We start from the raw sequence: 26,480 nt of genomic DNA, 5'->3' as shown, positions 1-26,480 counted from the left end.
ATTAAATACGAGTGTGTAAGAGACAAACGATAATGTATGTTTATTATTTAGGCAACTTTAACGAAAAGCTCCCGGTACTGTTCACTTTAACGAAAAACCATATTTTTACACTAAAAAGTCAATCCTGGTACTATTCACTTTACCCTTTATTTTGTTTTTATCATTAAAACTCAAAGTTTTCAAGCCCTTTTCATTAGTTTTCCTTATTATTTATCTATGCAATATTGTACGCAAAGAATATTTCTCAAAACTCTTTTTTCTTGTTAAATTCGTTTTAAAGAAAAATCACAGATCAAACTGTTATTTCAAACTATATATTAACATTGCCAGTTTGCTAGCCTTTGTTTTTTTTCGTTTCTATACTTCAACTTTTGAAGTATTTTCTTCTTAACATTAGGGGTTGTCGTGAAGCTACAGTAATTGTATATTTAACAACAAAAAAAAGAATCTAATTGGGGAGTATAGTCTAAGTCTTACACTTTTTTTGTTCTTCGAAAGAGAGTACTAGTCTTACCCGCCAACAGTACCTAGTATCAATACGCAGCCTGTAAAACCAGGGACTACCTTCCTAACAAATGAAATCAATGGTTTTGGTTTTGCCTGTAGCATATCACATATCATATATAGTTGACCATCAACAAATTATCTATTAATTAATTCAGCCTCCACTTTCCCCAGCATATGGCAATGGCAGGCATGTATAAATATCCACACAAGGTCGCTTTATCTCCAACCACAAACAAATTTGAAACTGTTTTTACAAAAAGCTTTAAGAGTTTCAATTTCATCAAGTTTATTGCTGCATTGCTAAGCAAGAATGTCTAATACTGCTGGTCAGGTCGTACGCTGCAGAGGTAAATTTCTTTTTTGTTTCTGATATTATTTATTGAGTAAAGGGTTTCTTAATTAATTTTTGGTTCATTTATTCTGTTATTATTTCTGGTTTCTGTAGCTGCTGTAGCTTGGGAAGCAGGGAAGCAGCTGGTGATTGAAGAAGTCGAGGTGGCACCACCACAAGCAAATGAAGTCCGTTTGAAGATCCTTTTCACCTCTTTGTGCCACACTGATGTCTACTTTTGGGAAGCCAAGGTATGACATTGTTTTGAGAAATTCGTCGGAATGACCAGTTTTTGAGTTTCAATTATTGGATTGATCAAAATCAAATATTGACAGCGATCAAATATTGACGATGAAACGAAACTGATCATTTCCGTAATTTAGATTTGAAAAATGATCCATTGATTTTCTTTTTACTCAGCAGCATATTTCATTTTATTGATTCAGATTCACATATTTACAACACCAAATTTAAAATGTGTCTTCTATATTGCAGGGACAAAACCCTTTATTTCCTAGAATTTATGGTCATGAGGCAGGAGGGTATGTACATTCTTATCGTCTTGTTACTAAATTAGTAAAACATAGGCAATTATAATTTATATATGTACAGTTATCATGAATTATGTTCATGTGGTTGATCGATAAATGTTGTGAACAATATTTCAGGATTGTGGAGAGTGTTGGTGAGGGCGTGACGGATCTGAAAGCCGGTGATCATGTCCTCCCGGTGTTCACAGGGGAATGCAAGGACTGCGCTCACTGCAAATCAGAAGAGAGCAACATGTGCGACCTCCTCAGGATAAACACTGACAGGGGAGTGATGCTCAATGATGGCAAATCAAGATTTTCAATCAAAGGCAAGCCTATCTATCACTTTGTTGGGACTTCCACCTTCAGTGAGTACACTGTTGTTCATGTTGGCTGCCTTGCCAAGATCAACCCCTCGGCTCCTCTAGACAAAGTCTGTGTCCTCAGTTGTGGAATATCCACAGGTAAATTTTTTTATTACTGTAGAGCCAAATTGTTCGACAGATACACTTGTGTAATTGACATTATTTTCTTATTCAATTTTTTTTTTTAACGTGTGTTGCTTAGGTCTCGGAGCTACTCTAAATGTTGCAAAACCGAAAAAGGGATCAACCGTGGCTGTTTTCGGATTAGGAGCTGTAGGCCTTGCAGTGAGTCTCTCAGTCACTTTCACTTGCTTGCTCACTTGTTTATGTATGATGAAAAATGTGTCTAAGTTGATCCTTCTGTTTTTAGGCTGCCGAAGGAGCCAGGATGTCTGGCGCTTCAAGAATTATCGGTGTCGATTTGAATTCGAGCAGATTTGAAGAAGGTAACATACACAATTTCTTTAATCTCTCCAAAAGGAAAACAATGCATCGGAAATGTGTCTTTATGCTCATTTTTTCATATTTTGTGTTGATGACAAATATTCGCGAGACCTCTCTGAATTTTAAACTTGGTTGTTTGCAGCGAAAAAGTTTGGCGTGACGGAATTTGTGAACCCAAAAGAGCACAAAAAACCCGTTCAAGAGGTGATAGCTGAGCTGACGAATGGAGGAGTGGACAGAAGCATTGAATGCACAGGAAATGTTGAAGCCATGATATCTGCGTTTGAGTGCGTCCATGATGTAATACAATTGCCTCTTATCTGCCTCCATTTTCTGAATTCCCTCCTTCAAATTTTGATGCGTGATCTTGTTACTAACAAAGTAAACGCATAATTAAACTGCTATTTCAGGGTTGGGGTGTTGCAGTTCTTGTGGGAGTACCGCACAAAGAAGCCGTCTTCAAGACGCATCCGGTGAACTTTCTGAACGAGAGGACTCTCAAGGGCACCTTCTTCGGAAACTACAAGCCTCGAACGGACATTCCCTCTGTCGTGGAGAAGTACATGAACAAGGTAAAAGCTAACTTTGATGATTCATGCTCTATTTCGATATTTTTTTTCCAAATTTTAATTGAACAGTGGACTGAATAATTAAATTAATGGTTGCAGGAACTGGAGCTAGAAAAATTCATCACCCACAGAGTCCCATTCTCAGAAATAAACAAGGCGTTTGAGTACATGCTTAAAGGGGAAGGTCTTCGTTGCATAATCAACATGGAGGAATGAAACTAAAACGTCATCCTTTGATGTTTTGCTTCGTTAAATTCTAAATTTTCGACTTCGTCTTTCGGGTTTCTTTGTTTTCTCAAGTTCGATCTGCTTGTAACGTACATGTAAATACTTTGTTTTCATACCGTATGCATAATGTCTAGCTTCTGTTATCTGAGTTTACCATCTACACCCACCACAAATAGAATCAACCATCATAAACATAACAGACGATCACAGAGAGAGAGAGAGAGAGAGAGAGAGAGAGAGAGAGAGAGAGCGCACTCAAGAACCTTTGCTTCCCAAAACGAAAAATATTACAAAACTCAATGATAATTTACAAGTTGAAATTTTATTCCTTCGCTCCAAATTACGATTGAGAAAGTTTCGACAAAATAGCCAAGTCTAATATCTTAACATCAAGAGTGTCATCTACCTTCACAATTCCGTCTGTGCCATCAACACCAATCAGCTTACCGGTCGCTCCTCGTAGTGACCCGCCCATGATCTTTATCTTATCACTTTTCTTCGGTACCACTGCCTCCATTTCATTAGGAAGTGCCACTATAGTTTCCCCATTGCCACCCGACCCAATAGCTACCCTACACGAGCCATCCTGAACCACAAAACATTGTACTCAGTATCTCCTATAATTACACAGGTACTTGAACAGTATTTCTATTAGTAACTATTCCGATGATAAACATCGGGAACAAGATCATCCTAGCATCAGAAACATCAACTACAATATGAAAGATATAGCAGCACATTGCCCCAGCACCATCATTCATAATTCTCATAGTTCCTTTACCCTCCATCAAAACCCAGGCAGTTGATAGATAACATATGAAGGGACATCCGAAACTACAAACCATAACAGTTTCATAGACTACTCTTTATATCTCAGCAAGATTTAGAAGTGAACGTAAAACCACTTAGATAATAGTATGTAGAAATCACCAAAACCCGTAATGTACATTTCCTTTGCACGTCCAAATATCATTATACTTGGTAAACATCATAAAAATTCAAACATTTGGAGCATAGTTTAATGACATACCGGAAGCACTTCTCTCACAACTCCAGTAGTTTCCTCTCCAGAATTGCGGACATTGACCAATATGTCTGGGAGGAACCACGGTCCTTCACTGTCCCCACCTGCTAGAAGATGTAAGATTAGAACTCAAAAGAGGGGTATAGAACTCTAGCAAAGCCAAGAACTTACATATAAACGTGTGTGTGATAAATACAATCACAAACATGGGAGTCTTTCATTTCCGTACCCCAAGATTGGTCATATGAATTACATTTCCAAACAACCCATTTCACAAACCAAGCGAGGACATAGGAATATATATTTTTTTCCCCACATTTGTACAAGCTCAAAATAAATAGGCCACTTCCTCATTCTGACTGACACTTTTAGGCACTAAAAAAATCACAGGCCATCAAAATTTAGGGAACGTTTGATAACATTTTGTTTTTAGCTTTTCTTTCTCTAAAGATTTTATTTCTTTTTTACTTTTGCTCCTCCATTGTACTACATCACCATGATAATAATATTCCTTCTACAGATTTGGGTGGTTTCGTTTAAGCACATAAGTTTTCTTCTTTCGATCCTTAAATCCAACTTTACACCCTTACAATCAAAATACAAATATGAAAAAAGACAAACTTATCCACTCCTCCTCTCATCCTCACCCTAGCCACCAACAATCTTGTCCAATGAAGCAAGCGCTAGGCATTGGCCTCTGTAACAAACACTTTCATAGCACCATGGCTGAATGGCCAAGCCCAGTCATTTGTCCTTGGTGACATTTTTTATCTTCTTTTATTTTGATTGTGAACTAAGACAAAAAAGACAGTTGACCAAAGTGTCATTTGAGCAAACAAATGAGGGCCAAGCAACTATTTCGTAGTTTAAAACTTTAAATAGAATCTTCCAAAAGATTATTCGATGAAAATTTCCAACTCCTAGGTCAGCCTCCCTAAAGAGCTCTAGGATGCCAAACCCTCCAGCACCAACGACAATTCCTGATGTCGTTATTTGTTTAAGGATACATACCACTACCACCTAGGCTTAGACCTAAGCCAGGCCCTTAAAAGTGGGTGGATTAGCAACCAGTTCACAAGAGGGGAAACAAGAGTTTAATTCAGCACTGTGATCGAATTAAAATAGAAAAACTGAGACGCGAACCTATAACAGGAGACAACATATCCAGACCACCAGTGCCTGGTGTCATTGGCTGCCCTCCAGGAGTTCCAGGAAGATACAATGCCGAATTTGGTGTCATAGGCTGGCCACCCGGAGTCGATGGCAAGTAAGGGCTAGGAGCATTTGCTGCAAGAGGGACATAAAATAAACTATTAAATAATAAAAATAAGAGAAACTAAAGGGATATAAAAACGAAAAACTTGTCTTAACAAAATTTGTTTCAAAGAAACAAAAACTAAACGTACCATAACCAGAACTACTGTCCCTCGGTGTGCCAGCTTCACTGTAATTTCCACCAGGAGTGTTAGCCCAACCAGAACCGGGAGTTGGTGCTTCATACGCTCGCGAAGGAGGACTTCCTGGCTGAAATCCAACAAATTCCAGCTACTTAAGCAGAAAAGGAATAAACCCCTACCTACCCAAACTGAGAACACATATGCATTCATACTGACCTGATACTGTGGGCTAGCACCCCAAGAAGCAGGGTTTCCTTCCTCCCAGTTATCCCTGATTTTCTCACCATCAAATATCAAAGAAACATCAGCAGCAATGAAAGCACACTTGGCCACAAGGCACTTGCTTGACTAAATAAAAAAAAAAATCTTCAGTAGTTGAAGATATAACGATTATTCAATGAGAAGTGGTTGGTTAGAAACATATCCATCTTAGAGCCCTAGTCCAAATCTGATTCTTATGAGCACTAGATAATAGAGTTTAATTAATGAAATCCAGTGGGTGAGCAATCAACATGATTAAGGTTTCTCTGTTTCTCCCTTAAGGGTTAAATTTGAGTGCATGCTGTTTCTTTATTCTCCTCTGTTTTCCTACTTACTAGTGTTGTCTATTTGCAACCCCAATGAGGCCCTTTTCTTACCCTATTTTTTTGAGGCATCTCTTCCTGTTTAAACCACTATAAATCCCCATTTACTTTCAGAAAACATTAGCTCTCAAGTTTATCCAGGACAGCCAGAAAATCTTATTGCTACTGGTTCCGAAACTCAAGCAACCTGTTTAAGCCCAAAATCCTACTCCCCACTTTCATACAGAAGTATATTTTTTTTCCAGTCAAGACCTATTATGATACCAATACATAAGATAACTGAAACAATGTATGCATGCTAAAAACCTTATCCTGATACAAAAATGTGCATTATATTGCATAATGATAATGCATCTGTAACACAGATACGACATTTTGAAAATGTACATCATGCTTGCATCAAGATAATGTACATGTGTAACAGATTACCATGACATGAAAAAGGGTAAAATAGAACCGATGAATTTGTTTGGTTAAAGTCCCTGCAATTTCATCAGTTTTAGCTGCACTCTAGTTTGTCTTTATATTGAAGTCTACATAGAACTTAGATGATTAATAAAAATGTTCCTGAAAATTTTCTAATGAAAATATCAGACTGAAACAAAATCCGATACACTAGGGCTTGGTTTGGATTCTCAAATGTCACTTAATTATCCCACACCAGCATTCTCCTCTAAGAGCACAATCTAGAACTTCTTCCACTTTTTAAAGGTCCAACTTTTCCTATCTACATTTTTCAAACCTTTGCTACAGATCTAATTTGTTTTTCCTTTTCAATGAGATACCTAAGTTGTTCTCTTGCATTCATAATACAATAATGAAACATGTCACTACAAATATTGGTGATGATACAATGATTATCTGAAATGATCATACTCGCGTATACAACAAAATAAAATAAAAAACAGTACATTCTCAATACAAGTGAGGATTTCCATTTCACTGATATTAACTCTATCTTTAACCCACTATAATGAACTATATTTGGCAGAATTTATTTCTTCAACTAAATTTCAAAATAAATAAAGAAAAAGTTATTCGGGCACAAACCTAGCTGGACTCATAGGTGCATACGGATTCCATGCTCGGTCACGCATAGGAGTCCTCATGCCATCATGTATAGGTGTTGCTGCAAGGAGTACATAAGATAAATAAATATATCAGTCCAATAATGTCACTGCCAAATAAGATTTGGTCCCAAAAATGAAGTAAATACCAGACCTCCAACAAGAGATTCCATTTTAATTATAAAAAAGAATGTCAACCACAGGAATTAAGATAACAAACCTCCAGCATCCCTCATAGGAGTCATATATGGGTGGAGAGGAGTTCGGGAAGGATGCATAGGAGTCTCACTTCCCATACCATAGCGAGATGTATCACTGGAACACAGCTATATTAGAGTTGGAAAAAAGAAAAAAAAACATAAGCTAAACACAGAGAAACAGAATTAAAGTGAAATGTATAATTACCGATATGGTGTGGTAACAGTCACATTATCAGAAATACAATTTCGATCAACTGCAAGCATAACAGAAGTGTTATGGCCCAGAAAGAACATAAATAACCAAGGAGACCAGAAATCCTACAGACTTGCCTGTAACAACCTTCATTTGGGACTCCAACTCAACCCGTACATTTGGTCCCTTAACCTCAACAACACGTCCACGATAGCCCTTATAGGCACCCTGGCGAATCTTTACTGTAGTCCCAACCAAGCCATCATGCCCTCGTCCACCTCTATTCCTTCCTCCATCTGGACCATGGAAGTCCAAAAATTTTCAATAAAATATAGCTCGAGATATATAGACAATGTCATAAGAAGGAGAAAGCGGGCTTGGGCATTATATGAAAAGTTAGAGAGCAGCGAGCACTAAACATCTGGAACATACAGTTAGATGGAGGGCCTCCTCTAGAAAACCTATTCGGGGACTGAGGAACACGAGGAGGAGTTCTGAGGTGATCATATCTTGAATTTGAGTTACCCTGTAGGTTAGACATTGGAGTGGAAAGTATCAAGAATCAGAACTAACTAAAAAGAATAAAGAGTTCTCATCTACAAAAAAATAGAACACAGGGTTTACATTTCTATCGCCACTAGCACGTGAACCTCCCACAAGAGCACAATTATGAGACTTAACACAGATAAAGCCTGCATGCTCCAGGTGATGGCGATCAAAAATGAACAAGACTCCCCTGTATATGTGTTGCACAGGACCCTGTTTCCCCTATCATGCCAAAAGCAGTGATTATATAGACCGAGATTAACAAAATATAAAAATGAGGTAAACCAAACATGTAATATAGACCATCTCACCTCACAAGGGCCATCAATGACCCTCACAACATCCATCACAGATACTTTGTGTTTATACTTAACTTCCACAGGAAAACTTTTCTCAATCTTGCATTTGACCTCTCTTAACTTGACAAGGGCAACCTCGGGTCTATCAGGAACTCCCTTAAGAACCTGGAAACAGGTAATAATAATGAAACACACAAAGAGAGAGCATGAGATAAATTATATATTGAGATTAAATACCTGAAATGTTTGTCAAAAATATACAAAGAGTGCATACCTGAAATGCTTCACTTTCTACGCGTATGATTACACCAAAGCTATTGTTACTGCATCACAACAAAGGCAAATTAAAGTTAAAAATTAAGCATGATAAAGTACAGATGACTGGTCACCATGGAATAGCAACTCACTCTAGTAGCACGAGATCATGAAGCTCATACGCCCCAATTCTGGTAATACCAGATGTCACCTCAGAGCTCTCCACAACATCATCAGCAAACACACGGATCTTCAAACAAGAAAAATCATTTAAATTCCTCATTACTATTTTACAAGAAAACTATTACTGAAGTCCATGACTTTGCTCCTAGAAAACCAAGAGGAAAACAATACTCACATGTTCTTTCGTTACATCAGATAAGATAATGAGAACATGCTGCTCAACCTTAACAACCATACCAGTTGCACCTTCCTGAGTGCCAGATACAACTTTCACATGATTCCCAGGCTCAAAGTATTTGCAAAGCTCTTTTCCATTTATGGCAAGTGTTCTCTGGTAAATCAAATCCCCAGTAAGAACAAGTCGCCACAACACTAAATCAATAGATAAGTAGGACTATTGAAAACTAATGTAAATATCACATCAAAAAACACCACAAAAAGTACTTACTGGGAGTTCCTTCATTTCGGGTCTAATATGAACAGTCTCCTCCTCAACTTTCTCAACCCATCCTTTCAAATTTTTTAGATCTCCCTTGACAACAATAACTGCATCACCCTTCAGAAAGTGTCCCTTCTTTCTGTTTGAAAATAAAGTTGACAGACTAGCAATATCTCCATCACCATTCTCGCTGGGCTTCCGAAATTTTTCAAGTTCGTCAAAAGTTGGATGTATGTTCTGAGTACTAATTGATTTGATTGATACTGCTTTATACAGGAAACCATCTTTAAACATCATGCCATTAATTGTCTGATAATAATCACCAGTCATCCGATCTTGTTTACGCTCTCCAAGAATATGCAGTTCCCTGAAAAGAGTTTAAAAGGGACAGTGTAAGAAGTTAATCTAACAATACATTGACTGGAGATAACATTGCAAGAAAATTTTACAGTATTACCTGGCTTCCTCAATATTTAGTAAACGTGGAGGAGGAACAAATGCTTTCGTTCTCACAACTTCTCTGCCATCCTGTGTCATAAACAAGTCATCTCAAATTACCCTGATCAATGAGATTGGATAATACATGCTTATGGAGAGGTGGAAATATCACAAACGAAGATAATTCCAAGAATCAATTTGATGGGAAAGTGTACATCAATAAATAGATAAAACAGGAATGAAAATAAAAAAATTGCACATGTACACACAAAAGACTTGGACAGACTCAACAAAATATGCGATAAACTTTACCATTTTATTTGCAAGAGCTTGTAAATCAATCCTTGGAATTAATTTAACTGTAACTCTCTGCCGCACATTGTCCACATCCGCAACCTATAGAAAATAAACTTAGCAGTTAGACAAAGAATCGCAGGAACTGTAAGAAAAAATACCATCCCTACCTGAGCAAGGTCTCCTTTATATGTACCAGTCTTCATTCTGACCCATGTATCCCTAGAGAGATCAATAGCCTTGCTTTCAACAGAAAGAACGTCAGTCATTTCTCTAATTGGAACAAGCATTATTTTCTGGCCAAATATATTGCGCAGACCTTTGCAAGCCTGAAACCAAAACAAATACAATAATCAAACAATAAGAACTTCTATATGGTACAAATGTCTAATTTAGCCTTCTGTGGAATTGTGGGTACATAAACCATCACAAATTTATGCATATACCAACAAAAGCATACCTCCCTCACATGAGCTTCTTTATCCGCTTCAACGTATACATAGTTTTTAAGGTGGTCAAGAGCAATAACAGACCTGATCTGCAGTTCAGGTTTATCAATATACTTTTGCATTAAGCAAACAGCTACCTCCCGCTCACGGCCAATCTGATGAGCATAAGCACATATATAATCAGTGTTCCCTAAAAAATAGGAACCATGACCTTATCATGCTACTAGAAATAATCATACCGCACATTTCACCATCCACAACTTTGGATCCCTAACAGAAGGTAAAAGTGCTTGCTGATCCACATCAGTGGTGTCTTCATCATACTCTGTATGACTTGACTTCGCATACCGCGCTTGAATACTTTTCGCAATCTCTTCAAAATCTTCTTGCTCATCTTCTTGTGGCATCAACGGACGATGACGCATCCTTCTACCATCCTCATCTTCAGGTACATCAGGTGCATTATCAGCAATAAAGTCTGCACAAAGACACTTTAACGATCATCACCCATACACAGGAATGGAATAAAAATCACCATGATTTCTTATTTACTTAACATCCCTATCGAACTAAAGTGGAAAATAATCATCATGCACACCTGAAGAGATAATTACAACTGTTCTACAAACCTTTGAAAAAGAAAAGAAAAAAACTACACAGAATCAATTGAAATCAATTTAATAAAATAAATTGGAGCAGATATCTACATAACCTGTTTGGAAGACACGAATTCCATGGAAAATTACTTCAAACTGAAGAGAATAAGGGGGAAAAAAGTTGAATTCAACAGAACTTTTTTATTTTATATTTGATTCTAACAGGAACATACATAGCATTATTAATTGTGACATATGAGATACTTGTCCCTCCATTACTCAAGTGAAAGCCATCACCCCATAACACCTATTTACCAACTTCCTAGCAAAAGGACAAGTTTGCTTTCTGATCGTTTCATGCCAAACAAACCCCCAAAACAGAAAACTAAATAAATGCCAAAGTTTTTCATCAAAAATAAATAAATAAATAAACGGCCAAAGTTCATCTGTAGACATACTCAAATGTCTAGACATTTTTGAAATGTAGCCCTATAACCTAATCTATCAAGAACATGAGTTTCTAAACAAATTTCAGGGCTACTGGTGTATACTTCAGCTCCCGGTGTAGAGGAAGGGAAATTGGACAAAGAATTCACATGCCTCCTAAGAATTGAGTCCTTCCCTTAGACCTCTTGCATTACAGTTCCTAATCTTTTATAATATTGATAGTGACATTGCAAGGCAGTCATCTAGAGGATCAAATTTCATAGCATCCCAAACAATATGGCAACTAATTATAAAAAGAAACACAATACATGACATAACTCATAAAAACTAGCAGATATTATTCAGTGAAAATCACTCTGCAATTACAGGGACCGCAGAAAAATAACTCCGGCAAAGTAAGCATGAATGATGCCAAACTCACTTCTCCTTAGAATGATACCATTTTGCACCTTTACTTCGATATCCGACGAACAAGGAGAATCATATGATTATTTATAAGGGCCAAAGACTTCAAATACACTCATATAACAATAAAAGCTTAACCAAAGGAAACGAAGAAAACTAGAACTATGGATGAAAACACATCCCAGCAAACCAATCTATCAATTGACGTGATTAAAACAAAAAATCACTTTCGCATGGAACAACAGTAGTTCAAACTTAAATGAGAACTATTATAAGGACAAAAAGAAGACATTGTTCAGTCTTGAAACTTGGAAGAACCCAAAATTAAAGGATTCCCACAATACTAATACACTACAATTCCCAAATCAATTACAATTCATTACCAGCATTCACCGCCTAAAAATTCTACTACATTCATTAATCCCCAAATAGCTTAGAACCTAACTTCCAACCCAGTCCAAATTCAGAACCCTAAATCTCGATAAAAAGCAAAAAAATTTCTGTAAAATCCCAACAAAAAAATTTAATAACTAAACAAAACAAGAGTAGAAAAAGGAACAGTAAAGCGTACCGTCCTCGCCCTCCTCGTCTTCTTCTTCTTCATCGGTATCGACCTCGGCCTCGATGTCGAGAAACTGCGAGCCAGAGGGCCTCTTATTCTTCCGCTTACGACTCGCACCACCACCACCATAAGGCTCGTCATCCTCATAGTCCTCCTCTTCCTCCTCGTCATCGTCCTCCTCTGCTACATCGTCTATGAAATCCGATCTCCTCCGCTTCTGACCGGACCGCTGTCGTCCCCCTCCTCGTTCCTCCTCCTCTTCCTCCTCGTCATCCTCGTCTATAGCTTGGTCGGGCTCGTATTCTTCCTCTTCATCGGGGTCCATCTCGTCGTCATATTCGTCTCTGTGACGAGCCATGGCTGTGATTGATTGGGATCAAATTTGGGGGTCTAGGGTTTTGGTAAGAAAGAGAGTGTAGGTTCTAATCGCCCAAATGCCAGAAACGTGTGTTGGTTTGGGTCCGAGCCGCTGGGAAGAGATCAGATTTTGGGTTCGTTTTTTAAATTAGTGGGCTGTTGCGGATCGTGTCGGCAAAAGGTCAGGTTGTTCAAGTATATTCTAACCAGGTACAAAATATCGATGACATTTAAAAAATATTGGTAGTTTGAAAACATAGAAATTTCAATGGAAATATCGGGATATTATCGATATCAATAAAAATTGAATAAAAACCATGAAAATTGTAAGAAAAACATGAAAATTTTTATTAAACTTTGCATGATGTTTATTTAGTTAATTATCTATTAGTTTATCACAAAAAAATTGGAAGAAAATTCATTGCATGATGGATTTAACTGATTTAAGTTGATTATATAGCGAGTTGGCAAACATTGTGAGTCTAGAAAATATGTAGTAATTAATGAAAAAAATTTAAACACACCATAATCATTTATATATAGTGAATTAGTGCAATATTTTACACTTCATACATTGCATGGTAAGATACATAAGTGACTTAGTACCACATAGAGTTCCTATCAATGTCTAAAATATTGATAATATCGGAAATATTGGTAGTCCAAAAATACGAAAATTTCGATAGAAATATCGGGATAATATCGATATTTTAGACCTTGATTCTAACATATTTCTTATGGGAATGGTCTTGTCTCACTTTGGCTCATAAAACTGTTATTTTGGTCTCAATTTACTCTATTTTCGTCTATTTTGTCAAAGAAATGTTAAAATAAAGGGTGATATAGACATTTAATTTTGACACTCTTTGCCTCCAACTTGCTTGTTAAAACAATCCCAATTCTATTTTAGATAACTCTAATTCAAAGTTCAAACGCACATCTATCTCTCTTACTAATTGAAGCGGAGCTACAGTTGCAGCATTTGGATTCAAGATTTTGAAACACAACAATTATATGCATATGAAACACAACCTATTATTTGCTTTTGCCAACGACTGCAGCTACAACTCCACATTAATATGCAAGAGCAACAATCGAGGCTTTGAATTATAGTTATCGAACATAGAATTGGAATTTTTTAGCAAGAAAATTAGAGATAAGTAGTTGAATCCATTTACCCATATAATTAATTCACTCATGTTATAATACTTAATCTATTTAATATCATACTCTTGGTTTATGATATAACAATTTTGTCATACACTCATATTATAAGACGTTTATTAGTAACATTAAGTGGTAGTGTAGCCGTCACACTCTAAATTTCTCATTCTATTGAAGTAATTAAATAAAAAAAATTTCACAAAATCCAAAACCACATCCAAAATCAAATAAGAAACTAATTAAATGAAAATTGAGTAATTTGGTTTTAAGTAGTTTCCAATTTCCAAAAAAAAAAGAAAAACTCTCCAATTTGTTTAACTTTTCCTTCTATTGGTAGTCAAACGTAAATCCAAATTCAACTAAAAAACTAATTAAAAACAACTTACCCATTTTGGTTCTTGCTTATTTCTCTATAAACCTAGCTTAAGACTAATCATAGAACAGAAGCATACTTTGATACATGCTCCTCTCACTCTTATTGTTTTTGTTCAAAAGTCATCAGACTCCTAATCCACATTTTGTCAACATTTCATCAAATATATCAAAGGAATATGTCACGTAAGTAGTTTTTTTTTTTTCACTTTAAAACATGTTTCAATGATTTGTTTTACTCAAATTTTGAAATTTGGGTCTTGATTGATCAATTATTTCATCATTCGTTTTAAAAATATAGCAGCATTTTTTATTTGTTTTTATGACAGAGATGTATTATTCATTTTTATGATAAAGATGTATTATTCGTACTCTATTTTCTTTATTAGGTTTTGAAGCATTTTTTATTTGTTTGGAAAATTATGCCAATTGGTTTTAGTGTAGAACCACAATTTTATTCATGGTATCATAGTGTGTTAGTTCATGTGTGAGCCTAACGGACACATATGCTTCATACATGAAAGGCAATGTGAGAATGTGAACAGTTGCTAACTTAGCAATAATGTGACATTGATGTTAACTTCATTTCTATAGTGGATTTTTTTATGCTTAAATGTCAAAATAGTTCATATGTTTTATCCTATCGGGTCAATTTGGTTCTTGTGTTCTCAATTTGGCCAAACTAATCTCGTGTGTACTTTCGTTAGCTAATTCTTGACAATACGTTAAAATTGAGATGTGTCTTGCACGTGATATGGTAGAAATGTAACTTCATTGTAAACTCATTAAACCCACGCAAGACATGTCGAATTTAAGGTTTTTATAACGGATTGGCTAACAGAGGTAAATAGGGAGACCAATTTGGCCAAATAAAAAGCACGGGGCCAAATTGACCAATAATGTAAAACAAAGGACCATTTTGATGTTTAAGCTTTTTTTCACCTAAGTCTATGTAGTTGACTATTATTAGTCATTAGGTCCAAATTTGGAAACTCGACCTGTAATCTAAAATAAGTCACCCTAATAAGATTCAAAAGTGTGAAGTGAACCTTTAACTACTATTGAATTTACGACGAAAATAGTACACATGTGTTTCTGCTGCTCCTGTTGCTAGCAGTTTAATTTCATTTGGTTGAGACTTGAGGGTTAAGACTTCTTTGTTGATTTGTATGATGAGGAACGCTCAACAGAATTCTATGCTTTTGCTTGCAAATCCGTTACCGTCGTTGTTGTTCACCATTGTACTTGTATTCCTTTCAAGCCTTGATGCTATGAGTGGTTCCGCCAAAAGTAGGCGAGAGGTAATTTCAGTGCGCCATGCTGCTATTGCCACTGATGATCTCCAATGTTCTAGAATTGGGATAGATGTTCTTCGTGAAGGTGGCAATGTCGTTGATGCATCAGTAGTTGCTGTTCTTTGCTTAGGGGTTGTGAATCCAACATCAAGTGGGCTTGGAGGCAGAGCCTTCATGCTTATAAGGCTAGCCAGTGGGGAAACACGTGCCTTTGATATGAGAGAAACTACACCCTTACTTGCTTCCGAGGTTTGTATTCTACGTGCTTTACTGAACTCCTTTCCTCAATTGATTTCACCATCACGTGAAACATTCTGATGAGGAACATCACATTTTTAGCTATAATGATAATTACATTTTATTGATGAAAAAAAAAAAAACCATCTGCATTTTTGTTTACCTCAGAAAATGTGAAATTTCACTTTTCATTGTAAAAATTTATTTTATGGTCACCAGAGATTAGAATGATCAGTTAATTGGCTAGAAGGTTTTCTTTCCACTAGGATTCTTGGCAGGCAATGGAAGTTGAAAAACAACTTTGCTGAATTGATACTACTGATATGTTCTTTGATTCAACAATTCGTTATTGTATGAGTAAGTTCTTCTCTTAGATTTTGAATGAGCTTACAGCATACGCAGCGTTCAACAATCCACTCCTTTCAAATAATAGGACTTGGAATAACAATATGCTTGCTATTTTTCAATAATTTCGGTTCAAGTCTTTGCAACTATGAACACATGTGGGTAATTTGCCTTTATCTTTTTTTCAGATAGGAATTACACAAACAGTATCTATATACGTACCTTGAATTTGTGTCAAAATTTTCTATTTTCAGAATATGTATGCTGGCAATGAAACTCTGAAAGGTAAAGGCGCTATCTCTATAGCAATTCCAGGGGAACTGGCAAGTCTTCATGAAGCTTGGAAACAACATGGAAGGCTTCCGTGGGAAAGACTTGTAAAACCTACTGAGCGTCTTGCACGTTTAGGATTTAAGATTTCACCATACCTCCACATGCAAATGGTCAAGATGAAATCAGGAATCTTGGCAGACGAGGGACTTCATCATCTATTTACATTAAACGGGAGTCTTTTGAAGACACTTGAGACATGCTGTAACATGAAACTGGCAGAGACACTCAGTCAAATTTCGAAGTTTGGTCCCATAGCCTTCTATAATGCATCGATTGGATCGAAATTGGTCAGAGATATTCAAAAGCTTAGAGGAATACTAACAATGAAGGATTTGCAAAATTATAAAGTTAAGCTTAGGAAGCCTGTATCTGCTGACACATTAGGGCTTAAAATATTGACTATGCCTCCTCCTTCTGGAGGTCATCCGATGATACCTGTGAGTAAATCTTTGTTCTTAATCTAGTGTTACGCAATTATTTTTGTTTCTTTTATCTTCTCTTTTGAAGCTTCTAATAAGTTTTGTTAATGCACAAAACCGGAGGTCTTGGAACAACGTAAATCTGACCGTGAATCTGCAAGATAGTAAAGAACACAAGATGTATCGTGGTTCACCCCAATGTTTGGGCTACATCCACATTGATATTGTATTTCTTTGTTTGTGAGAGGATTGTGAGGGTGAGAGCTTCTGAGGGTGAGAGTGAGGCTTTTTAATTGTGAGGGTGAGGAGTCCCTTTTATAGAATAAGAGCTATTCACTTATTATATATTTGCCTCTTCCTTTATTACATAATTACATTTGAATCCCTCGAGTATTTATACGAGGTCTAAATACGGAGGCCCTAAATATGGTACAAACAGTAGTCCCCCAAGTCTTCAGTCAAGAGAGTCTTTTGGCTGGAGACTTGAAATTCAGTCCATGTGTGGGCCGAAGTAACTAGATGTTGTCTAGAATTGATACTCGATATGAGGCGGTGCTCAATGTGAAATGATGCTCAACTAGAAGTAGCATATGTTGCGAGGCTGCTCGGCTTGTGGCTTATGTTGCCTTGGTTGGCTCGGCTTGTGGCGTTGAAGGTGAGGGAGTCTCTTTTATAGAATAAGGGTTCGCTCCTCAATACATAAATGATGGGCTAGAGTTGATGCTCGCGGCAAGGAGGTTGCTCACCAGGCGGCGATGCTCTCTAATGAAGGTGAGTGAGTCCCTTTTATAGAATAAAGGTTCGCTCCTCAATACATAAATGATGGGCTAGAGTTAATGCTCGCGGCGAGGCGGTTGCTCAGCAGGCGGCGATGCTCTCTAATGATGGTGAGGGAGTCCCTTTAATAGAATAAGGGCTCGCTCCTTAATATATAAATGATGGGCTAGAGTTGATGCTCGCAGCGAGGCGGTTGCTCAGCAGGCGGCGATGCTCTCTAATGAAGGTGAGGGAGTCCCTTTTATAAAATAAGGGCTCGCTCCTTAGTACATGAATAATGGGTGCTCTTTAATGAAAGTGAGAGAGTCCCTTTTATAGAATAAGGGTTCGTTCCTCAGTACATAAATACTGGGCTAGAGTCCCCCAAGTATTTTTCATGAGACCCAGTTGAGGCCTAATATATGGTACATAATGTAGTCCTCCAAGTCTTCAGTCAATATGGTCTGTTGGCTGGAGACTTCAAATTGAATCCATGTATGGGCCGAAGTGGCGGTTGTTCGGAGGCGATATTTGTATACCTTGCACTGAAGCTTTGTAAGTGAAGCTTTGCAAGTGAAGCTTTGAAGCTGGAGGTTTTGTAAATGAAGCTTTAGAAGCTGGAGGTTTTGTAAATGAAGCTTTAGAAGCTGGAGCTCTCAAAGCTGGAGCTCTGTAAATGAAGCTTTCGAAGCTGATTGACATGAGTGATGCTCATGAATGTTGACATGAGTGATGCTCATGAATGTTGACATGAATGATGTTCATGAATGTTTATGTATGATTGACATGAGTGATGCTCATGAATGTTTATGTTTGATTGATATAAGTGATGCTCATGTATAATTTTAGAGTACTGGACGTACTTTTGATCACCTGGTTAGTGATAATAGCGGCAGGCTGCCAAATAATTTTGGAGTACTGAGCGTACTTTTGATTACCTGGTTGGTGATAATAGCGGCAGGGTGCCAAATAAATTTGAAGTACTGGGCGTACTTTTGATAATCTGGTTGGTGATAATAACGGCAGGGTGCCGAATAAATTTTTTTGATCACCTGGTTGGTGATAATAGCGGCAGGGTGCCGAATAAATTTGGAGTACTGGCCGTACGTTTGATCACCTGGTTGGTGATAATAGCGACAGGGTGCCGAATAAATTTGGAGTCATAGGGCCTGACTCTTTTGGGCATATAAGCCTTGGCCCTCCACATAACATTCCAGCCCATTATTTTAAGCTTGCCTTTTTTTTTTATGTCTCCGAAAGATAAGAAAAATAAACCACATCATTCAAAAATAAATCCGACCTTCTGCTCAATGGGTCACGCCTATAATTCCCTTTTCTGCATGCCATCACCACCGCAATTATGTCTGCTTCTTTTTATTTTCTTTTGCTTTCTGCTTTGCTTTTAATTTTTTTTTTTTTTTGTGGGAGTGGTTGAGCTGTCTGAGGGATAAATGCATGCTTTTTCTTTTCACCTGCAGACATACTCACATGCAGCCTTTCTTTTTCTTTTTACTTTTCACTTTCTGCTTTGCTCTTTTCCTTTTTGCTTTTGTTTCCCATGTGCTCTCGCAGAGCAAAGCTTCCTTTTATTCCTTGATTTTGGATGTGGGTGGTTGACAACGCGCCCTCTTCTGTGAAATCCAGAACACATTTCTGTGTTTGCCCCACCATCAAACATTACTTTTAATTTCTTGCTCCCCTTTTTTACCAAACCCAAAAATTAAAAGGACAAAAAGAAAAAAAAAGCAAAATTGAAGAATTAGACCTTGAAGTTCTTGCCGGTGAAAGTTTGGCCGAACTACCAGTTGGAAATGACGATGTTCCAGGAAGTGGAGGTGCAGCGATCACTAGCTGTCACCCTGAAGGATAGTGACTGGCCAACCAGGATGGCGTTTGACTGCTAGTTCTGATCCCAGTTGCGGCTCAGGCTCATCCACGGAGTGTGCGTCCCCTTAACGTACACCTTCACTATATCCCCTGCACCGGCGACGTTGTGGATCAGAACCAAGTTGGAGTACTTGTGGCCATTGATTGTGAACCTGATTCCACCTTGCTTCCGGCATGGCACCCGGGGGTAAGAAACAGGGACAATGCCGGCGCGGTACTCAACGATCTTAAGGAACATGGGCATGGCGAGATCGAAGTGGGTGCGAGGCGGGTTGCACCAACCGCCATAGTCGCTGGGCTGGGCTAAGTTTGGAGGGTAACAATTTGTCTTCTGTGAAGCTATGTTTGGCAGTGAGCTCAAGCAACCATGTTTTGGTGCTTCTTCTTCGGTTGGTAGACCCATTGTTTTGGCTGACCCATTGTTTTGGGGCTGCAATTGTTCCAATAAAACTAATTACCCTCTGATGGGCTGTTAATAACTCTTTCTGCCTCTCGTACTCTGCAGCAGTCTTAGTGAAGAGACCAATGTTGCATTCCCTGAAAACCTTAACAAAGAAAAGATCGTCAGTGAACTAACCTCTCTTTACACTCGATGTCCCTCTCGGATTTGGGTTTACCGGCGACGACGGATGGGTGGTGGAGGTCGTGCTGGGCCACGGCGAGGTCCTGCTTGAGAGCGACGTGGGCTGCTACCAGCCTATGATTGTTGACGAGGAGGGACTGGATCTCACGGTTCTAGTGGGTGATACCATCCTCCAACGACTCTGACTTCTTGAGTGTGAAGCTTAGCGGTGGTGGCTGACTGACCAAAAGTTGCAAAGAACAAAATTGTAGAGGAACAGATGATACATGCAAGAAGCAACTTGGGAATAGAAGCTGATGACTTTCCATATTTGGCTCAAACTTTGAGTTGCAGCTCTTGAAGAAGCTCAGAGAAATGAAAAACTGAGAGAGGGAGGGAGAGAGGAGGTGGCTCCGTGGGTTTTCTGGGAAAGCTTTGGGTTCTTGGGTTTTTTGCAGATTCACGGCGGAGGTGAAAAATTGAGAGAGAATCGACATAGCTTTTCGTGTCGGTTTCCACAGATGGCGCCAAATGTTGATGCACAAAACTAGAGGTCTTGGAACAAAGTAAATCCAACCGTGAATCTGCAAGAAAGTAAAGAACACAAGATATATCGTGGTTCACCCCAATGTTTGGGCTACGTCCACACTGATATTGTATTTCTCTGTTTGTGAGAGGATTGTGAGGGTCAGAGCTTCTGAGGGTGAGAGTGAGGCTTTTTAATTGTGAGGGTGAGGAGTCCCTTTTATAAAATAAGGGCTCCTCACTTATTACATATTTGCCCCTTCCTTTATTACATAATTACATTTGAGTCCTCCAAGTATTTATACGAGGTCTAAATACGGATGCCCTAAATATGGTACAAACAAGTTTAATATGAACTATCCTGGTCAATTCCACTCTCAGATGATAAACATTCTTTCACAATATGGAAATGCTTCTGGAGTTTCTGATCCTCTTTGGACTCATTGGGAAATTGAATCTTTGAAACATGCTTTTGCCGTGAGGATGAATCTTGGTGACCCTGAGTTTGTAAATGTGACTAGAGTTCTAGCCGATATGCTTTCTCCTGAGTTTGCTGAGGAGTTAAAGGAAAGTATATATGACAACATGACTTTTGATCCCAGCCATTACGGTGGCAGGTAAGTTATTTGATTGGCAAGAAGTTAATTATCCATTAGATTATACATTCAGATAACTACTTGTTATTTTATTGGTAGCCAAATTCAAGTTGACAAAATTAGAATATACATCCATACAACGACGTTTACAAATTACTGCAATTTTGTGTTGAGAAGATCACTAAATTGATTATCATCTGTATTATTGCATTTATATTGGCAGTTAAAAATAATTTAACATTTCTAAAAGAAGTTTTGTTTGAAATGTATGGGATTTTAGTCTATGTTTATAGAAAAACCGCCTAAAAACTACTATAACGCGCTGTGTAACTTGCTCCGAATCTCATATCTTTGGTTGTACTTGTACGTAGATATCCTATTATTACATATACTCCTCAACCAATAGTTGTCATTATAACGACTCGTTTCCTAACAGGTGGAGGCAAATCAATGACCATGGCACCAGTCATTTGTCTGTCATAGATCCTCAAGGAAATGCCATCTCCATGACTGGTACTGTGAATGGATACTTTGGTGCTAATGTATTGTCGTCGAGTACAGGGATTGTCTTAAACAATGAAATGGACGACTTCTCTATACCTGGAAATGATTCTACAGGTCTACCACCAGCACCACCCAATTTTATCAGGCCAGGAAAAAGGCCATTATCGCCCATGACACCAGCTATAATCCTAAAGGTAATGCGTAACCAATATGGAGAAATTATTAGAGAGAGAAATAGTAGATGGGAGAGAAAGACAGAGAAAGATACGAGAACTATATATGAAGGCAACGGAAATATCAATGAAAAATTTGTTTTTTGGCATACAATTAGATTGATCATGTGCTAGCGGATTAATGGTTGGGAATGCTTCTAGGATAACTCTCTTGTTAAGTTGGAATAAAGCGTTTCACACTACTAGATCAGATTTATCAATTACACATATACTTTTCTCTAGTTAAAGTCCATCAGGAAATGAGTTGTAGAGAGTGACATAAATTATCGTACTACAGTGGTCGTATTATTTCAAACCTACATTCAATGTCTTGTTTATATGCGTGACAGGATGGCCAACTAAAAGCTGTCGTGGGCGCAAGTGTGGGAGCCTTGATCATTCCTGCGACTGCAGAGGTTCTCGTAAACCATTTTTCTAGGGGAATGGATCCACTCTCTTCTGTCATGGCTCCAAGGGTCTATCATCAGGTTCCCATGTAACTTTTCTCTATCTTTTTTCTTACTTGAGCTGTCTTTTGTTTGACTAAAAGAGAGGTTTCCTTATTCAAATAGAGTCATAATTTCAATTTAGTTATCAATTAAACCTACCGATAAGAAGAATTTCTGTATAAGCAGCTATTACCTAATGCGGTTCATTATAAGAACTGGACGTCCGTGACTGGCGATCACTTCGAAGTTCCTGCTCAAACTAGGAGAGTCTTACAAAAGAAGGGCCATGTCCTAGAGCCCTCTCCTTCTGGGGCTATTTGCCAGTTTATAGTTCAAGATATAAGGGCTTTGAGGGATAATGGATGCGTTCTGGAGATTGTGGCAGTGAGCGTTCCAAGAAAAGGTGGGGTTCCTGCTGGTTTCTAAAAGTGTGTACTGTTGCTATGGAAGTGAAGCTAGTTGCCGTTCTTGTTCCGACACTAGCATTCTCTCCCTTTTGCGTTAAGGTGTGTTTGTACCGTACTTGACCAATCCTAAAACTACTGAGCACCGGTCAACGTTATACCGTCAAGGATTCAGAAGAGTTTTCCTCCAACCAGGAGGCCAATTACAGCGTGACACGTGTCGACATCAGAAGCCAATCATAGCGCGACACGTGTTAACATCAGAAGCCAATCACAACACGACACGTGTCAATGTTAGAATGAAACTAGAAACTCTCTTCTATAAATAGAGATCATTCTCTCACAATATTTCCTAATGTCATTTGTACTAAATCATTCACTAGTACTCATTAAATGAGAGCTTGAACCTATGTACTTGTGTAAACCCTTCACAATTAATTAAAACTCATCTACTCCGTGGACGTAGCCAATCTGGGTGAACCACGTACATCTTGTGTTTGCTTCCCTGTCCCTATCCATTTACATACTTATCCACACTAGTGACCGGAGCAATCTAGCGAAGGTAACAAACTTAACACTTTCTGTTGTACCAAAGTCTTCACTGATTTTGTGCATCAACATTTGGCGCCGTCTGTGGGAACGACACTTATTCCCACTCTCTTCAGCTTTGTCAAGCTGGTTTCCACCGTTCGTACACTCTCTTTTGACCAGGCATCCCTTTCCAACATGGGGAGCGAAGGAAGCCACAGCACACAGAATGACACTCCTCTTGCACCTAGTGCGAAGCAATGAAAGAAGGAAGGAAAGAGGGTTGCTTTTCAAGCTAAAGTCGATAAGCTAGAAGCTAAAAACAACAAGATAGCAATGAAGAATGAGGTCCTCCAAGAGCAGTATGAGAAGCTCTTTGAGATGCTCCATGAAACTATGCGTACTCAAACACGCGAGCTTGTTGCCCCTGTGGACATTAACCATCATCTGGGTGCCCCCCAACACGGAGGGTCACCTTCCTTCGACATGGGTATTCCTGATGAGGAGCGAGCTAATCATCAAAACATTGATCAACATGAGACTTCTCTCAACCCAGCTGCTTCGACCCGAAGTAGGAGAAGTTGAGGAAGACACCTCCTTACAGAAAGGTTGGAAGGATCGAAAGCCGTTTATCGTGACTGCCGAGACTTCCTAAAGCAACGTCGAGAGAATCCCCTCCACATATGCTCGAAGATCAATGACCCAAGGGTTTATGAAAGACTCGGTCCCTTCTCACGACCCAGGCCAGCTGCCAATTTAGGGAAGGAACGGCATGTCCTAGAGGAACATGAAAGTACAGGGGACTTTGAGGTATTTCGACAGACTCACCCTAGAAGTCAGTACGGCGAATCCAAGGAAAAATCACACGCCCTTGCTAAAACTTTCCTACTTCCAAGAGGCGATGGGGACTTACGAAAGAAAATCCCAGTGGTACATGACTCCACTCAAGACCCCTTTGTCCTACAGCTCATTGAGGAAGTAAACAAGTTGAAGGTCGAACGTCAGGTCGAGATACCTGACTGGAACCAACCCAGGTCTGGCCCTCTAACAAGGAGGATCCACGACACCCCCTTTAAGCGAAGACAAAACAAAAGCTTGGTTTACAACTCTATACTGGAAGGGAGGATCCAATTGAACACCTTAACCTCTTTGAGTCCACCATGGCATATTGGATGCACACCGACGAAGAGCGATGTCTTCTCTTCCCCTCCACCCTCTCTGGCGGAGCTCTAAATTGGTATTACCGTCTTCCACCTGAGACAGTAGACTCATTTGAGGAACTGAGGAACCTGTTTGTCTCTCAACACATATTCTAGACCGATCGCTCGCATTCTGCAGATGACTTGTACACTATTCACCAGAAGTCGGACGAGTCACTACGAAAGTATGCTGGTCGTTTCAGCCATGAGTATTCTCGCTGCGCTGAGGCAGATGACAAGACCGCCCTCAAGGCCTTCACGGCAGGCCTACGTGATTGTTTCTTCAAGTACATGATCAATGCCAACACTTGGAAGACTTACTCTAAGGTGATAGCACATGCTTACAACCATGCCTCCGCCGAGGCAAGGACATATCAAGGGAAACCACCCACAACCACCCCTTATCAGCAAGTAGGGAGTGGAAGCCAGATCCAACCAAATGAGAAGACCTCGACCTTCCAAACGGTAGCAGTGCCTCCTCCTGCCTTACTTAATACTTTGCCAAGTCAACAGACATATCAATCTCAGGGCAAAAGGAAAGATATACATCCTCACCAGTCTCATTTTAGTAAAAGGAGTAAGGGACACTACTGCGATAACCAAAGGTATCGCCATGATAATCCTCGACCACAAGCAATCAACACAGTGGGTCAAGCACGTGTCAGGACAACCCCTACCCCAAGGTATGAGGCATACACACCTTTGAACACCACATGCGTGGCCATTTACCCCAGCATAGCACACTTGATACCGAAGCCAAAGCCGAGGCATTCGTTTTACTGCTACCACGAGCATAAAGGCCATGACAGCGAGAAGTGTATCACCCTTCGTGATCATATTGAAGCTTTGGCACGTGAAGGAAAAATGGATCAATTCCTCATTCACCCTCTAAGGGGTAACCGTAACCAACGCCAGGTGAATGTGATATATTCCATAAGTGGTGGCACACCCATATCTAAATCTTCCAACAGGACCATGAAAAATAGTGAACGAGCTTTAAGGTCTGGCCACCAAGTGTTTCACGTGGAAGACATCAGGGGAGGTAAGTATCAAAAGCCTAACTGGGATCCAATATGTTTCCACCCTGAGGAAGAAAGAGGTATCATTTACCCTCATAACAACCCACTGATCGTGGAAGCTCACATAGCCAACTTTGAAGTACGACGAATCTTGGTAGACACGGGGGCTTCAGTCAATATCATGTTTGCTGAAGCTTTCAGGGCACTTAATGTAGCTGAACACTTGCTCGATCGCTCGATTTCCCCTTTGATAAGCTTCTCCGGTGATATCGTGCAACCTTTGGGGAGCATACACTTACCTTTCACCATTGGTACAGGCCCTTACACAGCTACCATTACCACTAACTTCCTGGTGGTTAATTGCCCAACGACATACAATGTCATCTTCGGACGCACATGCATCAATGATCTCAAGGCCATGATATCCACACATATGTTGTTGATGAAATTTCCAACCCTCTATGGCAATGATTACATTAGAGGAGATTAACTTAGTGCATGATCATGTTACAACACTTCGATCAAGCAACAGCACATGCCTGTGCCCAAGGAAACCCTTTCTATACGTGACCAAGTCATAAAGACCAGCCCAGACGAAGCCAACTTGGATCTTCATGGTGGCAACAGTCAACCCGATGATCCTCGAGATGACTCTTTCATCCAGCAAGCACAACCTGCTGAAGAGTTGGAGAAGGTCTCTATCTCAAAAGATTATCTGGATCGCATGGTGAAGATTGGCACCACCTTGTCACCACCAATTCGGTTGGCATTGATCTCTTTTTTGCAAGAGAACACTGAGGTCTTCGCCTGGTCATACGAGGACATGTCAGGCATCTCTCCCGATATCATATGTCATCGCTTAAGTATTGACCCCAAGACCAAGCCAGTGAGACAGAAGCGAAGATCTTATGACGCTGAACGGTACGAGGCAATGAAGGCAGAAGTTGAAAAACTCAAAGGCATAG

General features: G+C 39.1%; 4 protein-coding genes and 1 pseudogene across 4 annotated transcripts; 3 read left to right on the top strand and 2 right to left on the bottom strand.

The window, feature by feature from the left end:
- The first annotated feature begins 653 nt into the window (after positions 1–653).
- LOC126623831 (alcohol dehydrogenase-like) lies at positions 654–3,117 on the top strand. The gene is made up of 9 exons (XM_050292806.1): positions 654–854; positions 953–1,089; positions 1,334–1,380; positions 1,507–1,832; positions 1,936–2,018; positions 2,104–2,179; positions 2,320–2,477; positions 2,588–2,749; positions 2,846–3,117. Exons 1-9 carry the CDS (start codon positions 818–820, stop codon positions 2,960–2,962), a joined length of 1,143 nt encoding a protein of 380 aa, XP_050148763.1. The 5' UTR covers positions 654–817; the 3' UTR covers positions 2,963–3,117.
- Positions 3,118–3,238: 121 nt separating this feature from the next.
- On the bottom strand, positions 3,239–12,842 carry LOC126623828 (putative transcription elongation factor SPT5 homolog 1). Its single transcript, XM_050292802.1, has 22 exons — positions 12,362–12,842; positions 10,582–10,820; positions 10,354–10,497; positions 10,064–10,222; positions 9,912–9,995; positions 9,619–9,689; positions 9,171–9,528; positions 8,898–9,053; positions 8,692–8,789; positions 8,559–8,607; positions 8,297–8,449; positions 8,064–8,207; positions 7,872–7,965; positions 7,577–7,735; positions 7,452–7,500; positions 7,267–7,361; positions 7,030–7,108; positions 5,612–5,666; positions 5,405–5,522; positions 5,142–5,285; positions 4,005–4,102; positions 3,239–3,560 (listed from the first exon to the last, which is right to left on the bottom strand). Exons 1-22 carry the CDS (start codon positions 12,708–12,710, stop codon positions 3,315–3,317), a joined length of 3,141 nt encoding a protein of 1,046 aa, XP_050148759.1. The 5' UTR covers positions 12,711–12,842; the 3' UTR covers positions 3,239–3,314.
- Positions 12,843–15,417: 2,575 nt separating this feature from the next.
- LOC126621672 (glutathione hydrolase 2-like) lies at positions 15,418–16,919 on the top strand. Its single transcript, XM_050290214.1, has 2 exons — positions 15,418–15,789; positions 16,377–16,919. Exons 1-2 carry the CDS (start codon positions 15,418–15,420, stop codon positions 16,917–16,919), a joined length of 915 nt encoding a protein of 304 aa, XP_050146171.1.
- Positions 16,920–18,851: 1,932 nt separating this feature from the next.
- On the bottom strand, positions 18,852–19,958 carry LOC126623841 (expansin-A4-like; annotated as a pseudogene).
- On the top strand, positions 19,810–22,523 carry LOC126623838 (putative inactive glutathione hydrolase 4). The gene is made up of 4 exons (XM_050292824.1): positions 19,810–19,906; positions 20,023–21,221; positions 21,637–21,898; positions 22,267–22,523. Exons 2-4 carry the CDS (start codon positions 20,956–20,958, stop codon positions 22,414–22,416), a joined length of 678 nt encoding a protein of 225 aa, XP_050148781.1. The 5' UTR covers positions 19,810–19,906; positions 20,023–20,955; the 3' UTR covers positions 22,417–22,523.
- The last annotated feature ends 3,957 nt before the right edge of the window (positions 22,524–26,480 follow it).

This window comes from Malus sylvestris, chromosome 5 (assembly GCF_916048215.2).
Source record: "Malus sylvestris chromosome 5, drMalSylv7.2, whole genome shotgun sequence".
NCBI classification, from domain to species: Eukaryota; Viridiplantae; Streptophyta; class Magnoliopsida; order Rosales; family Rosaceae; genus Malus; species Malus sylvestris.
Note: the sequence above shows the minus strand (reverse complement) of the source record. Positions and strands in the feature narration are given on the sequence as shown.

What these genes read in the sequence shown, in the direction of transcription:
- LOC126623831 (XM_050292806.1), top strand. Translation starts at nt 818, where the DNA reads ATGTCTAATACTGCTGGTCAGGTCGTACGCTGCAGAG. An exon ending in TCTACTTTTGGGAAGCCAAG is followed by an intron (nt 1,090 to 1,333) that starts GTATGACATTGT and finishes TCTATATTGCAG; the next exon opens with GGACAAAACCCTTTATTTCC. An exon ending in CGTTTGAGTGCGTCCATGAT is followed by an intron (nt 2,478 to 2,587) that starts GTAATACAATTG and finishes CTGCTATTTCAG; the next exon opens with GGTTGGGGTGTTGCAGTTCT.
- LOC126623828 (XM_050292802.1), bottom strand. Translation starts at nt 12,710, where the DNA reads ATGGCTCGTCACAGAGACGAATATGACGACGAGATGGACCCCGATGAA. An exon ending in AGACGAGGAGGGCGAGGACG is followed by an intron (nt 10,821 to 12,361) that starts GTACGCTTTACT and finishes GTCTTTGTGCAG; the next exon opens with ACTTTATTGCTGATAATGCA. An exon ending in GTGCTAGTGGCGATAGAAAT is followed by an intron (nt 7,966 to 8,063) that starts GTAAACCCTGTG and finishes TCTAACCTACAG; the next exon opens with GGTAACTCAAATTCAAGATA.
- LOC126621672 (XM_050290214.1), top strand. Translation starts at nt 15,418, where the DNA reads ATGAGGAACGCTCAACAGAATTCTATGCTTTTGCTTGCAAATCCGTTA. An exon ending in CACCCTTACTTGCTTCCGAG is followed by an intron (nt 15,790 to 16,376) that starts GTTTGTATTCTA and finishes TTCTATTTTCAG; the next exon opens with AATATGTATGCTGGCAATGA.
- LOC126623838 (XM_050292824.1), top strand. Translation starts at nt 20,956, where the DNA reads ATGAACTATCCTGGTCAATTCCACTCTCAGATGATAAACATTCTTTCA. An exon ending in CCCAGCCATTACGGTGGCAG is followed by an intron (nt 21,222 to 21,636) that starts GTAAGTTATTTG and finishes GTTTCCTAACAG; the next exon opens with GTGGAGGCAAATCAATGACC. An exon ending in CACCAGCTATAATCCTAAAG is followed by an intron (nt 21,899 to 22,266) that starts GTAATGCGTAAC and finishes TATGCGTGACAG; the next exon opens with GATGGCCAACTAAAAGCTGT.